The sequence below is a fragment of the Manis javanica genome, chromosome 12 (assembly GCF_040802235.1).
Source record: "Manis javanica isolate MJ-LG chromosome 12, MJ_LKY, whole genome shotgun sequence".
Classification (NCBI taxonomy): Eukaryota; Metazoa; Chordata; class Mammalia; order Pholidota; family Manidae; genus Manis; species Manis javanica.
In genome coordinates, this window is record NC_133167.1 from 109808287 (window position 1) to 109823640 (window position 15354).

The 15354-nt window shown below is 42.8% G+C and overlaps 1 protein-coding gene across 4 annotated transcripts in view; it reads left to right on the forward strand.

Moving 5' to 3' along the window:
- The window catches only part of CSMD1 (CUB and Sushi multiple domains 1), a 1487013-nt gene that overhangs the window by 1292988 nt on the left and 178671 nt on the right, over positions 1-15354 (forward strand). For all 4 annotated transcript variants that reach the window (XM_073219228.1, XM_073219229.1, XM_073219231.1 and 1 more), the window contains one exon: positions 13689-13880. In XM_073219228.1, coding sequence (XP_073075329.1) covers positions 13689-13880 — 192 coding nt within the window. The remainder of the gene's footprint in view (positions 1-13688; positions 13881-15354) is intronic.

The window sequence follows — 15354 nt, forward strand, 5'->3', positions numbered from 1 at the left end:
ACATTTTGAGAGAATGGTTAGTCTTAAGAGATTCCAGTCCTTACCAGGGAGAGGGAGGCAGTGGATCTCCATGGGTATCTCCGGAAACTATTTTAAGGTTTGAATTAATCAGCTAAACTTGGGCCCAAGACAGCTGTGGGTCTCCATCCGAACGGAAGCATCTCTGCTTCTCCAACACCCACTCCAGGCTCCCTGGTCTGCCCTGTTTGTGCAGTGAGGTTTTGGTGGGACTGCTGCCTGCCCCCCAGCTGCCCCGGATTCTCTGATCTCGGTCTCGCTGTGTACAAGGGAGTCGCAAGCAGGCAACTTAATACGCAAACCTTGACCACACTTCCGTTCCACTCCTTTCCCAAACCCGGTTTTCTTAAAAGTCTTTCCTATCTTAGTAAATGTCAACTCCATTCTGCTAGTTGGTCTGAAGGCCCTGGGAGTCCTTTATTTTTTTTTTTAACAAGTCTCTCTATCTCATAGCACATATAATTCAGCAACAAATTCAGTATGGTCCACATTCAAAATTCCATTTCCAGCCAATCCTCCCCAGCCCAAGTCAGTTTAGAGGGGCTGAGTCACCACAGCATCCTGCCTGGCCGCCTCTGCCCTGTGAGCACGAACCCACTCGCTCACCTGAGCAGAGGAGCCACACCAAGGCTCAAATGAGGCACTGCCGGTGACACCGCGCTGCTGACCACGCTCCCCACTGCCCTCCCAGCCCAGCAGAGAAGTTTCTGATTATCCCCCTTGCCAAGGATAAAGGGTAACAAGGCCACTGGGTGAGCTCACCCCACTCTGCTTTCCCCACGCCATCCCCAGGCACCGCGCTGTGCCCTGCAGACCCCGAGGCACTCAGGCCTCACGGCCCAGGATGCTGGCCTTCCGGGGCGCCCCCCGGCCTGGGTGTGTGTACATGCTGCCCACCGCCTCTTGCTCTTGACTGGTCAGTGAGCCCCAGTGTGGCCATCCTCCCTCCTCACGTCCCTTCAGCAGGATTGATCAGGGTGTCACCTGGCAGTCCCAGAGTCAGCGCTCACACTTCGGTTACAGTTCACTTCTCATCTTGAGTATTTTGCTAGCAATCTACTAGACTAAGTTCCTGAAGGGCAGAATGTCTCTGTATTTCTAGAACATTATATGCAGTCAGTGCATGTTTAATGGCCATGGATGGAGTGGAGCATGGATTGCACACCTCCTTGCATGTGTATTTACCTTCAGTTCACTGTAAGACAGAATTTTCTAGAAAAATGACCTGTTGATGCTCACAAGATTTGAAACTCCATGAAAGGTGCATTGTTCTGCCAGCTCCACGTGGCGTGTAAAACATGAGCCTGTGAACTGACTCGTGCAGTTATGTTAGTTGTAATCAGCTTATCAGCTTAACACATTTCATTAAGGCTTAATTACCATTTAATCATGCATATAATGCAAGAAAATGGAGTTCACACACCAGGCTGACCTTAACGCTTGGGTTAAGCCAGCATCGCCTGACTGTCCGCGGTCTGGCCTGCTGCCTCTTCCGCTTGAGGGGAAAACAGCTCCGCAGCCACTTTGTGCCCCAGAGTCCGTGAGGCCGATTCTCCGTGAGCAGCAGCCGTAGCTTCCCAGCTACGTGACATCTCTCCCTAATTGACTTCATCGAAAAACAATGAATAGGCACATCTTCATTAAAATAAAAAGCTCCTTTGTTTTTTATTACAAGGGGGCCATCAGGGCTGCCAGTTGCTGAGCACAGAGTTATTGTCTCACGGAGACTGCGCCACACGCTGGGTTCACAGGACAAGTGTCCAGTCAGGGGTGGCACAGAGCAACTGCAGCCAGAACCATCCGTGCGCACTACCCTCAGAGCTTCCCTCATGGGACGGGTCAAGAACCACCACAAATTGGTACCCCTGGCCTCATATCCACATCGACTATGAGCAGCTCAAGGCCAAGGAGTTTTATTCAGCGTGGATTAGCAAACCCTGGCCCATGGCAGAGAAACACGGGATGTGTATGGACAGACTGAGCCTGGCCTCACTGAGACGCTGGCTCAGTGGGTGTTCTGCACTCCGTGTTCCGCAGAATGCTGGGATTTCAGCTATGACCTACTTCGCCTAATACTAACAAGACTGGCAACATGGTAACAAAAGGAGTGGAAATGGGACATGCAAATGGCACCATCCTGATTCTTGAGGGTGTATCTGTTTTTCCTCCAAGTTTGTAAAAATATGATTGGCATATAGCACTGCATAAGCTTATTTGATATACTGCAAAATGATCACTACCATGGCTTTTGCTAACCCCTCCACCTCACATAATCGCTATTTCTTGTCTTTGGTGAGACCACTGAAGATCTCTCTCAGCAACTTTCAGCATCACACTGTATCAACTGTAATCACCCTGCTGGGCATCAGCTTCCGAGACCTACTTGTCTATATTGAGCCTGTGTTTAAGGAAAGCCACTCCGGCTGAGAGCAGATCTAACCAAGCTAAGCCCCTCACCCACTCGGGAGTGGAACGGGAGCCTCGGCGCCCTCCGCCCCCTGCGGGCGTCCAGGCCGGAGTCCAGCACACCTCCCTTGTTCCCAGTCCTTCACTCACGCTGTCCCTCCACCTGCACTCTGCTCACATCACCACTGCCGTGTTCATGGCGCGTGTGGCAGTCGACCCACTCCTGCTGGGAGGTTCTGTGAATCCAAAGAATAAAGAAGAGCACATTTTATATGACTTTTACACTTCTCTGTAACAGTCACAAGTTATCTTTATAGCTGTGGGCTATTAACAAGTACCGGGGGTTCAGAGGTCATGGATACTTTCCACTAATTACTGTGTTTCATTCCTGCCACACATTGGACACCAACCAGCATTCACCTTTCTTCACTCTTTTCTTGTTTATTGTGTATGTATATTTTCTTCTTATTTTTTCAGTTATTGGTTCTAGTGAGACTGAATTTTCTAGATGAACTGTTTTTTTTATAGTTCTGCTCTAACATTTACAGCCATTTCTTAGGATGGTTTCAGCCCCAAGAGCAGCAGCCCAACAGATGTGCGTCAGTAACTTAAAGGTGTCCTCCCAGATAACTCCCTTCCCCTGGAGGTGCAGCTCTGAGTAGATCTGGCAGCATTTACCATTATTGGAGAGGGCACAGCCATCCAGATGTTAGCAAGCATGTTCCTGGGCACAGGGGGAGTGTGTGTATGTGCACTTCATAAAATAGGTATATAAGTATATATGCAGTTTATTAATATTTAAATTGATACAATAATTGATTATATGTTGTTATATTTTACTGTGTAGATATGTATTTTATTATCGTATAGTTACATATTAAATTTATATAACATCTTCAGTATAATTAGATTCAGTTGAACTATGCCAAACCGTATAGCTCTGTAACAGAAAAATCTCAAACATGCACACACATAGAATATCATATCATTTTTAGAATAGGTGACCCAGGCTCTGGTTTTCTGTGGATGCGAGAAGATCTGGGCTGGGCTTAGCTGCATCTTTACCAACCATGTGAATTTAGGCACATGCTTCAAACTGTATTAGCAGTAATTTCCCCATGGTTAGGTTTAGACAAGACATGATACTCTTTCCCTGCCACAGTTTTGACAAGGAGGCCCTCAGAGGTGAGAAACTAAAGAGCTTGATCATTTCCCCCAAATATAAGCCATCTCTGAGCTCATGCTCAGCTCCAGAAACATGCTGACTCAGGGGAAGTGTTACGTGATAGATGATTTAGTCTGCAGGACTCAAATTAGATCTTTCCCTCTCTTTGGCCCCTGCTTCACACCACTCAACTCACCTGACAGCAGTAAGATTCTCCTGACACTTGCTGGGTAGGAAGGCATAGAGATTGCGTAGTTTTCTCTTAGAAGCAGGAAAAGATGGTAAACAAGTAAATATCACTCTCTCATGCTAATGTTGGGATAATCAGATCTCAGCAGGACTGCATCCACCACAGGATCCCATGACAATGGAGAGTGTTCATCATATGTTTATCAGTAAAGGACAGGCGAATTTCCAGAACTCTTAATGAAAAATCTGATAGTAATTACATCCTCTCCCCAAGTCTCATGATGACGTCTTACTTTTCATAACCATATGGTATCCATGTATCATATAAACATTAGGTATTAAACATTTAATTACAAGAAATAGAAAAATAATTTGAGTTGTAGATATTACCTAAAGTGGACATAATATACCACTTATGATCTCTTTTCGATAATTGATTCTGAGGCTCTTTGAGTTAAAGAGCTAATTTAAAACAATTTAAATAAATAATTTAAAACAAATATCCAGTGTTATACAAATAGGGGAATCAGAATGCAACTAGAAAACTTGATTAAGCAGGAAAAAAAGCCCAGAGACAGCTATTGTAAGAGTGACACCCGAGCTCAAAAATGAAAATTTGTGGGGTGAGGGGGCTTACTGCTTGGTTTAATAGTTGAGTATCAGTTATAGTTCTTGAACTATTCTTGTTTGTTTATCATGAAACATTTCCATGGGATGCAGACATGCATGGGATTTCTTTACTGAAATTCACATTCCTTACTGTGAAATCAAAATGATTGATTTATCTATTGCATGAGGTTTGTTTAACTGTAGCATTTCAGTCTATACCTATGTTTAATGGGTGTATTTTATGCCATTTTCACAGGCATTAAGTACTTGTTAAATATAAAGATCATGAAAGCAAATGTTCCACTTTTGAAACTTCATTACACAGAAGCCTTGAGTGGCATAAATACACCTGTCTACTCATCTGTTTTAATACCTGAGATTCCACTGACCACCTAAAATTTTTCATGTTGTCAGAGGTTTTAACATGTCTGCCCAAGGAGTCCTAGTCCTTAGATTTTTCTCTCCCTTCTGGTACACAGCAACAGCATTAATAGAGCTGTTTGCAGTGTTAGCAGAAAGGACTTTTTCTTTGGTTCCTTTCTTTTTTTATTCCCAGAGAAATGGTCATTATCCCCAAAAATGGGTGAAAGTGACATTGCATGATGTGCCTCTTCAAATTTGCCAGTATATACCAAGAATTCTACAATCATGAAACCCATATTTCTTTCTGTCATGAATGAAATTCAGAAATACATGATTTCTGTGCTGAATCCTGATTATTGTTTAGTCCCTTTGAATCTTGAACCTAAATATGTGTGTGTGTGTGTATATATATATATATATATATATATATATACTTTCATATAAAAATAATTTTAGAAGTAAATTGGTTTGCATTTGTTGTATATAATTCAGATGAATACTGCAAATATAACTAATTATTATAATTAAACTTTTTCTTCAGAATTAATTGTAAAATCATGCGTGGTAGAAGTACAATAGCGATCCTGTGGCCTCTACGGTTTCCGCCAGTGGCAACATCAGAACTAAAGTAAAAGCGCATCCAGGATACTGACACTGATGCCACCAGTGTGCAGAACACCCGTCCCAATGAAGGGGACTCACCTGCCTCCCCAGAGGGTCCCCCTTGCCCTCACCCACCCTTAACCCTCACAGCGAACAGTCTGTTCTGCATTTTTGTAACTCTGTCAAGAAAGGAATCATGCAATATGTAGTCTTCTGAGATTGGCTGCTTCTCATCAGCACAGTCCTGTGGCTTCCCCCCAGCTGCTTTCTGCACCCCTTAATTCCTTTATTGCTAAATAACACGGCATGAATGGGTGTACCAGGTGGTGTGGTCATTGGCCTCTTAAAGGACATCTGGATTATTTCTAGTTTGGGACCATTAATAAATACAGCTGCTGTGCGCATTCATGCACAGGTCTTTGTGCAGACCTAAGTCATCATTTCTCTGGGATAAGCGCTCAGAAGTGCAGTTTCTGGTTTGAATGGCAATCAAAAATTTAGACTTCATTGGACGACTGGTTTTCCAGTGTGGATGTACCGTCTTACATCCCCACTGACAGGGCCCAAGGGATTCGGGTTCTCTGCATCCTCACCAGCACCCTATGTCACTGGGTACGTCACATATGTCCACATGCATGAACAATATTGTTAACTGTGCCAAGTAGTATGTGGTGGTATCTCTTTGCATTTCCCTAATGGCTAATGATTTTGAGCATCTTTTTACGTGCTTATTTGCCATCTGCCTATCCTCTTAGTGAAATGTTTCTTCATGCCTTTTGTCCATATTCTGACTGGGTTGATTAGTTTTTTTCCCCCATCTTAAAGACTATGTGTTGTAGATACTAGTCCTTTGTCAGACACATGGCCTTCAGACTTCTTTCCCAGTCTGTAGCCTATCTCTTCATCCTCTTAACAAAGCCTTCACAGAGCAGATCATTTCAGTTTTGACAAAGTCTGTTACCTCTTTTTGCTTTATGGATACTATTTGTTACCACATCTAAGAATGCCTAACCTAGCTCTAGGTCCCGAAGGCCTTCTCCTACATGTTTTTTCTAAAAGTTTTACTATTTTACCTTTTATATTTGATGTGAGACATTGGTGAAGGCCCTCTTTTCATTCTGTCTGTCTCCAGCACCATGTGCTACTTTTGAAAGTTACATACACAGAGAGAGAATTCTCTCCCCATGCACTAAAGCAGTCCGGAGCTCCCCTTTAAGGGGGTAGGTCTCCGCAGACTCAATATCTCTAATTATTGACGCACTTCGATATTTTCAGAGGTGAAAGGAGGAACATTGAAATTTAATTAGGTGGGACTTTGTGGAATTCAAATCCACTTTTTAAATTTGGAGTTTGGGCTTACACAGATGCATCCCATTGTATGAGTTACTGGGACCAGTAAACAGATATACTCAGCCCTTTCCCCCGCCAGTGCCCTGAGGCTCAGGCCACAGTGCTCAGCCTGCTGCCGAGCCCTTATGCACGGAAATACAAAGCCCGTGACCTCTGCGGAGGAGATACCCCTATTCAGTGCTAAAAGGTTTTGAAGGAAAAACTTTTTAGAAAAGTGATAACCTGATCTTGTGCATAAAGAGTTGAAGTCAGTGCTTTTAACTCAAAAACGCCAGGATTAATGAGACCAGGGAAACAAATGCCGTGTAAGTGCAGTGATGGTCTGTTGCAGGGACCAGCCAACCTCCTGACACCGCTGATGGCACACACAGGTGTGCTGGGCTGCAGCCACTCAGCTCCGGTGCGGTCGGATGGAAGCAGGACAGACAGTACAGACAGAAGGGAGTGGCCATGGCTGCCCCCAGCACAGACACTGAAATTTGAATTTTACATGTTATGAAGGAGTATTCTTCTTTTGACATTTTTCAACCTTTTAAAAATGTGAAAACCATTCCTAGGCTTGTAAGTGCCACAAAAACAGGTGCTGGGCCAGCTTTGGCCTGCAGGCCTTCACTTACCAAGTCCTGCTGTAGAACATTAAAAGCAAAATCAGTAGAGTTGCCCATTCAGTAAATTTGAGGATGGGGCAGAAACTCCTGTTCTCACCTACGTAGCCATTAAAGTTTCAAGCATGCTTTTTTATGTCTGCTGGGAACAAGACCAGTTCTGCTCAACTGACGATTGTCGCTGATGCGTAAACCGGTCCTAGCAAAATGACCTGCTACAGACAGAGCAAAGCTAATATTGAGAAGTCCGGTCCTTCTGAATACATAAAAACTGTACTCATGCTTCTTATTAGTTAATTACTCGGTGTCTATAATATGCTAGACATTGTTCTAAAAGCTTGGTGCAAATGAATTAATGAAATAGAATTTTTGCTTTGCAGAGCTCACATCCCAGCTAAACATCTGTGAATTTTCTAAAGTACTTACACATGCACATAGTCTTCGATCCTGTAATCAGATGATTAAAAATAGCCTAGCTCATGAAGGCCTCCTCGGCAACCCTGGGAATATCAGTGTGTTAAGTATGCTTTCCCCGAGGACGGCTGGGGCACCCAGGGTAAGAGCTCATTTGTCACACATGCAGCAGTTAAAGCGTCTGCTGCTCCTCTGAGCCACAGCCCCCGTGGCTCCCTGAGGCTGGGACCACGTCCGCGCCTGGCCCGGGTGACGGCCGTGCCCGGCAGCCAGAGCCGGCGTGGCCTCCGCCGCACGCTGTCCCTTCTTCCTTCCCTCAGGGACACAGGCCCTTTCCTTATTACCTTTCCTGAGGCTCTGAAATGAGTTGAACTCCTATGGGCTTGTATCTCATTTCTGACAATGTGGGATTTGCTGGGAGAAACACTGTGTTCTGCCCCGTCCTCTTCTCTCATGCAGTCCGCCCAGAAGCCTCAAGGGGTCTCTGTGCAAAACAGGTCAAGAGTCAGACCCTGCTTTCCACACCTGACGGCCCGCCCCAGCGTGGCCGCCACACAGGTCCTTAGGAGCAGCCGGCGCATGACCTGCGGCCGGGCCCGGGACCCTGCAGGGACTCCCCCGTCACTCGGAGGGACGCCCAGAGTCCCCGGCAGCAGCAGCCTGCGCACCCGGGGATATTTCCTGGCAAGAACAGACACAGGGGAAGTGGTTTTGGATGAGTGAATAGTGAGCAATGGGAAGGTAGCCCCTCTGCCCCATTTTTTATGTCGCGTTCTCTCAGCAGTTTGCGGTGTTTGGGTAATGCTAACACAGTCTTAGTCGGCACACTGTTTTGGCATTTGTGAATTTGTTGGCCAAGACTTGAAACTCTCTACCGTGACATTACTACCTCACGTAGGAAAAAAGAAAATAGAGCAGTGATCCTGTCACTCAGGCTCTAACTACGTGAGAAGATGCCTTTGATAAAGTGAACAAACGTACTGCTGTCTTTCTTGTAAGTCAGGAACGCAAACGCACGGGAGTCTGGTGCCCCTGTCCTGGTGTGGACAGGCGGGGACAGGGCCCTGAAGTATCATGTCCAGGACAGTGGGTTTGGGGGTGAGATTCACAGTGCACAGTGAGACCCAGCCAACGTTGTTCATCCATTTGGCTGTAGTAGAAGTGAGATTAAAGCTTTTATCAGTAGGCAAGTGAAATCTCTGAAGAAGTGTCCTTTCATCCACAAATTTGGTAGATTAATCGGGAAGCAGCAATAAAAAGTTCAAAGCAAAAATGAGAACTCCCACTCGGGAAGGCTGTAAGATATAACATTTGGGACAATGTTTGCATATTATCATTACTTCACCAATTTTTTATGTAAAAATGTGGCTTTGCCTTCCATACTCTGCTTCATAATAGGGTGGCTTCTATAACAAACTGCATTTTCTATGTACCTTTATGTTAGTTTTTAACCTCACTGAGAAAAAACTAATGATTTTGCACTTGACATTTAATCCATACCATGACAACTGGCAGCTGTTCAGAAGTATTTCTGATACATTTCTAAACATTTAACAGAAACAGTTCTACTAGCTATTTATAAAAATGAAATCGAAACTCAATTGAAAACTCAATTTCCTCAGATGAGGTCTAGATCAGGAAATAATTCAGATTAGAAGAACTAATACCAAACACCTCATTTCCTTTTTCTCGGTGCCCCCTGTCAATGCCAGTTATTTTCATTTAAATCAAAGTTTACATTACATGTTTTAATCGGGTTTACATCACTTCTAATGTATGTGTAAAATTGTTCTATATTTGTTTTTTTAAGACTTGATTATTTAACTCATACTTAACTTTTATTTCGCAAATAATTCGCCTGCACTGTGAAACATGTCCTTTGTTATGTCATGATAATGCTTAGAGTAGTTAGTGTTCATTAAATACCTATTTTGGTCAAGGCATTGGGCTGGGTGCTTTAAACACTTGATTCAGCCAGCACTTATTGAGTGCCTACTGTATACAAGGCTGTGCTGGCCCTTGGCTTATCAGTGAGCAAAGACAGGTGGTTCTGGCCTCAGGAAGCACCGTGCGATGACAGTAAATCAAATCAGTGGGAAAGTGTGGTGGGGCGAGTCCTCTAGAAAAAGACAGGGGCTTCCAAAGGGTGTCTGCCTGGAGAAGGGAGCAAGGGAAGACTTCTTGAAAAGATGATATTTGAGCTAAAACTGGTAGGAGGAGCAGAATTTAGTAAAGTGAACAGAAACTTGTCTGTGGCAACGGGCAGCCAGCTTTCCAGAGGCCCGGAGATGAGAGCAGCGAGGTGGTTCTCTCACGGCCTTTCGGTGGTCGCTGACGGAGATGTGTGTGCCGCAGACCCCTCTGAATGGGAAGAGGGCAGGGGCTGCCTCCCCACAGCCCGGGGCCCACTGCTTGCACGCTGTCCCCAAGGTTCCCCTCTTGTCTGTGTCGTGCATCCCAGCCTTGTCCCTCCTTGCTGGCCACCAGGCGCAGTGGGCTCCATGAGCAGAGAGACTGTGTGCTATTCAGATGGAGGTATTTTTAAGAGTAGCCATGGGTCCTGTTAGTAATTAGGCTGGACAACAGGTGTCAGCTAGGACTCTCCTAGGCAAAGCCAGACTCGCCATCATCCTATTGCACACCCCGATTCCACGCTGCCTCCCTCACACGGAGGGCCACGTCAATTGGCAGATTTAAGTTGGCATCTTCTCCAGCGATCAGGTTCTCCTGTGGTTTAGTCTCTGGTTAGTTCTCTTCCTGGTCCTCAGCGACACCCTGTACAAAAGAGTAACTACTCTGTTTTCGTAACTCCTATGTTTTGTTTCTCAAAATAATCAGCTCAAAAACATCCTATGCCTAAAAGGCATAGTTTCGGGTGGCATATTCTGCTACCTTAAGTTGCCGTTTACATCTTTCACATTTATAGAGATGGAAAATAATAAATGGGTCACTAACTCATTAATACACAGATTAATTCAGTTAATAAAACTATGGTCTGTTTGATGAACCCATAATGCTAATGTGGTCACTTTCCTCCCCAAATGATCATCTGAAACACCTGCCCACTCTTTATCAGGATGAAGCCCAGAATTTCCATCTGCTATACTCCACTGATCCCCTGAAATATCCACACAAAAAAAATGAAATATCACTTTCTGTATGGGTGTCAGTTGTCTTCCTTCTAAACACCTGGGGTGGGCAGGGCTGAGGGAGTGTTACAGAAGTTCATATATATAGTATATGTATATATGGTCCCTGGTGTCAAAAATAACTTATCCAGCTGGAAAGAAGCTTGTGTCCATTGCAGTTCCTTGTCATATAACAGCTCTTTACTATCATCACTGTCTGTCACAGACAGAAGTCCTGTATCAGTGGAACACCATTTAGGGCTGCTCAGGCTGACTGCACTGGACCCGGATTCATGCAGGCAAGGAATGGGGACAGCCCTTAGGTTCTGGGCAGCCTGTGGAGAATCTTTACGACCTGAAATACTCTAGGGAACCTGTGGGAAATGGAAAAGCACACTATGCATCATCACCTGGGAACGGCCCCTCTCACTTGAGGTAATAGAGGGGTAGGACTGATGCTATTAAATACCCTGTTTCCTTTTTTATGGCAAGAAGATAGAAAGATTCAGAGTCCCCAGAATTCCAAATGGAGAAAAAAATTTTAAGAGAAAAAAATGAGTAAAAGTTAATGTTGTGCCACATAAAAGAATACAATCATAAAGAAGAAATGAGCACACAGTTCTTCAGTGACTTGGTATGACCCTGAAGACAGAAAAGCAATCTCTGACCCCTAGGAAACGTCTTTGGGTGGGAGCTTTCCTATCTGTTCCCAAATAAGCTTTATTGCCTTTCCCAGGAAGCACCTTTCCACAATTCATAACTAGAAGGAAATAAAATGGCATTTATTTCAAAGACCTGACCAATGCATTTCTACCACATTGTTTAAAACCTCTTATTGCTTTTTTAATCCAATCTAGGTATCCCCAGAAACATTTTATTGATTATTTCATAATTCTAAAAGGGAACCGTAAGGATGTGGGGTTCATTTCAATTCAACTAAGCCTTAGTGGTTGATATACTGGTCACTCAAGCAGTCTTTGGAGATGCACCAGCAGATACACACATCCCCTGTGAGCACATACATGGGGTCAGCGTGCCACGGCTCACACTTTCATATGATTCACATAAATGGCAGCTGGAGACATAGATGTAGTATTTCTGTTTGTCACACAGCATGAACTTCATGAGCAAATACCTCTTTAATCGTGTGCTCTGTTATTATTATTGATACTCCGAATCAGCTCAGAAGTAGAAAATGTACTTTCAAAACTGAACTGAACCTCATACCATTAAGGGACATATAACCATTAGTGCAAGCCAGTGTTTCATAGACGGATACAGCATGGTTCATTATTTGGAAGGATTTGAAGAGTCTTTTGGAGAAAAATGTGCACTGTGATTACATAAATTCAGTATTAATTAAACTGGATTAAACTGTTTTTCAAAGTTTTTTTAATGTAAAACTTCTCTGAGCCTGTAATCCCAGACATGCAGCAGGGCTGCAGTGAGCTGGCGGGTGCAGACCTGCCGATCTTGTCCGACCAGGTGCCTGTTGGTAACCCGCAGAAACATGTTCTGCAGACCACTTGCTTTTGCAAGGGTGATGTGTCTGCTGAACTTGCTGATGTACAAAATCTGTTCACTTTTGCATAAAGCTTCTTCATTATGTAATATGTGATTTTGCTTTTCATAAATATTGAATAAAAATTTAGAGAAGTGATAAGAACGTATCTTGGTTTCAAAAATTATAATGAGGCTTACCCGTGATCTCCTTGGCTTTCCTTCTAAAGTTTTCTATTTTAATCATTTTAATACATAATATACTTTTTAATTTTAATTTATATTTTCCTTAAGCATTATTATAATTAATTATAATTACATTTTATATAATTTGTGAAATACAGAATATATATAGTAATTATATATAATTTTTAATTAAGTTTTATTTGAATATTACTATATAATAAACAAGTAATTGTTTTAATACTGCTATGTATATTTATTTTTAAATTACTTTAATATTTTATAAGCTATGTAACAAATTATCACTTGGAAATGAATTTGTAGTCATACATGTGACTGAGATAATGGCTTGATCCTCAGATTCAAAAATTTGAATGAATCTCAATTAAGCTTAATCAGAGGAAATGCATACATAGACACAATATTGTGAAGGTTAGAGTATCAAAGACAGATCTGATCTTAATGTAACTTCAGACTCTGAGATGATGTGAGAAAACTGAAAGCCAGAAGAAGTGGCATGATTCCCTAACAGTCTTGGGAGGGAAAAACCCCAACCAACTATTGACTCTGAACTATAAATTGAGCAAAAAGTTCCTTTAGGATTAAAGGAGAATTAAAAATATTTTGAAAGAACTAAAGGTATTTTGGGACAGAACAACCAATATGTGCTCTCCTTGCTGGCTGGCTCCCGTTAGGGCACCAGCAAGGATGATTTGGTCACCTCAGTGGGTTGTCACGCGGGAAGGCAAAAACCTTAATGGAATTTGTCCTGTTTCATCTGACTCAAGGTTCTTTGAGATTAATGTTCTTTAATTAAACTGCACTGTATTATATATTGTCATTAAAATACTGTTAAGAAGACAGTCAAAGGGAATGTGCATTTGTGTGTATTAAGTATATCACATGATACAACTCCTTGATATCATTCATAATTGGTTGCATTTTCAACAACATTTTGCTAGTTTCTGTTCAAAGTAAACATAATCAGCATGCATGCTCTGGAATGTTTTCCAGGGAGAAGAAACTCTTCCTATGCCCTGTGTAGATGAGTGACCCGTGTGCCCGTCAAGGGGCTTCAGCACAGGAGCTCCACCCCTGGCCAGGTGAGAGACGCATGTTTCCCATCCTCTGACCTGGGCTGTTTTCTCTTTGCAGCATCAGTCGCATCCTCCTGTAATGACCCAGGAATGCCGCAGAACGGCACCCGCTATGGGGACAGTAGAGAGCCAGGAGACACCATCGCCTTCCAGTGCGACCCCGGGTATCAGCTCCAAGGACAAGCCAGGATCACCTGTGTGCAGGTGGAGAGCCGCTTCTTTTGGCAGCCAGACCCACCCACGTGCATAGGTTTGTGTAACAGAAGACAGAAGTGTCTTAATTGGGAATGAATGGTGTTCCCCTGAATATGGACCCACAAATGTGTTATTTCTTCAGGAATATTTCTCACGAGTTTCTTACGTGCCCCCTGGTTCTCTGAGACTATAAGGAAATCTTATTTTAAACCTTCAAGCTTTATTTTGTTAGGTGAGAGAAAGGAAGCAGTTTACTTAATGTACAGTAATTGGCATTAGCTTAACATTTCCTGTCCTTAGCAAACCTTGTAAAAATATGGATCAATCAAATTGCTGTAGTGCAAATTCTGGGAGGCTGGAAATTCATGACCCTACCATTCCTACTCTCTTTTTCATTATAGAAACATGCCTTTAGGCAAAACCTGCTTAATAAGAAATACTTCCTCTTTTGGATGGTTTTTCTGTAATCTCAGTACATTTTTAATAGAATTCTGAGAGCTAAAAATTGCACTGCTTTCGTCAAAATGAAGATAAAAGTAAAACCTTGCTTCTGAAATGTACTAGAATTTTATAGTTGCATCTAATTAAAAGTTGAACAATTAGTTTGCAGACTTTCCTTCCAATAACCATCCAAGATACTCTATCACAAATACAGCTGTAGGGCAATATGTATCTTTATATAGAATGGTAGTTACGTGTAGATTGTTCCTTCACTCAAATGTTTTACCATAAAAAGCTGTTTAGACTACTTCATCTTAATTTTTAAGAGAAACTCTACTAAATTTTATTATTTTAATGAACTGTGACAGTTTAATGAGTTCTTCTCCATAATCTGAGAAATGTAAAATTTAATTAATCTATGAAAGGGGAAAGTACTACTGAAATGATATGCACATAGTTAATGGCCCATTTTGCATAGGATGTACTTGAGGGGATTTGGTGATTTAAAGTGATTTTTATTGTCATATGCACAGCAGGGGAGAAATGCTCAGTCGTCCTGTGAGCTATGACACACAGCTCTTACCTCCTGACATAGTATTTAGGCAGCCTGCAGATGGATGAGATTTGATACCTGTGCTGGTTAGCATGTTCAGCCCTGTCAGGAGCGACCCATGTCCATGGGACACTTGGTGCTGTGTCTACATTTCCTGACTTTGGTGCACACAGTCATGCCTTTAATTTCAGGCTGAGTCATCAGGAGACTCACAATTTTCTTTTTTAAGGTGGAATAATTACCTACAAATGCAGCAATCATTTTAAACCATTGGTCTATTTTTAGACTAGCAAAGGCACTTTCTTCCACATTTTGCATGATTTTAAAAGCATGAAGGAGTACATTCAAAATCAATGTAACTCTCAGTTAATCTCTTAAGATAATGTCTCAGCTGATATTACATACTTGAAAACTTTAACCATCTTCCCAACTGATCTGTCCGCTGCTGTTCATTCATCTCTCAGTGACCTAATTCTGACCAGTGCCCAGCTCATCTAGTCCTAAGAACAGAGAATAGTTAACACCTCTCTGCCCT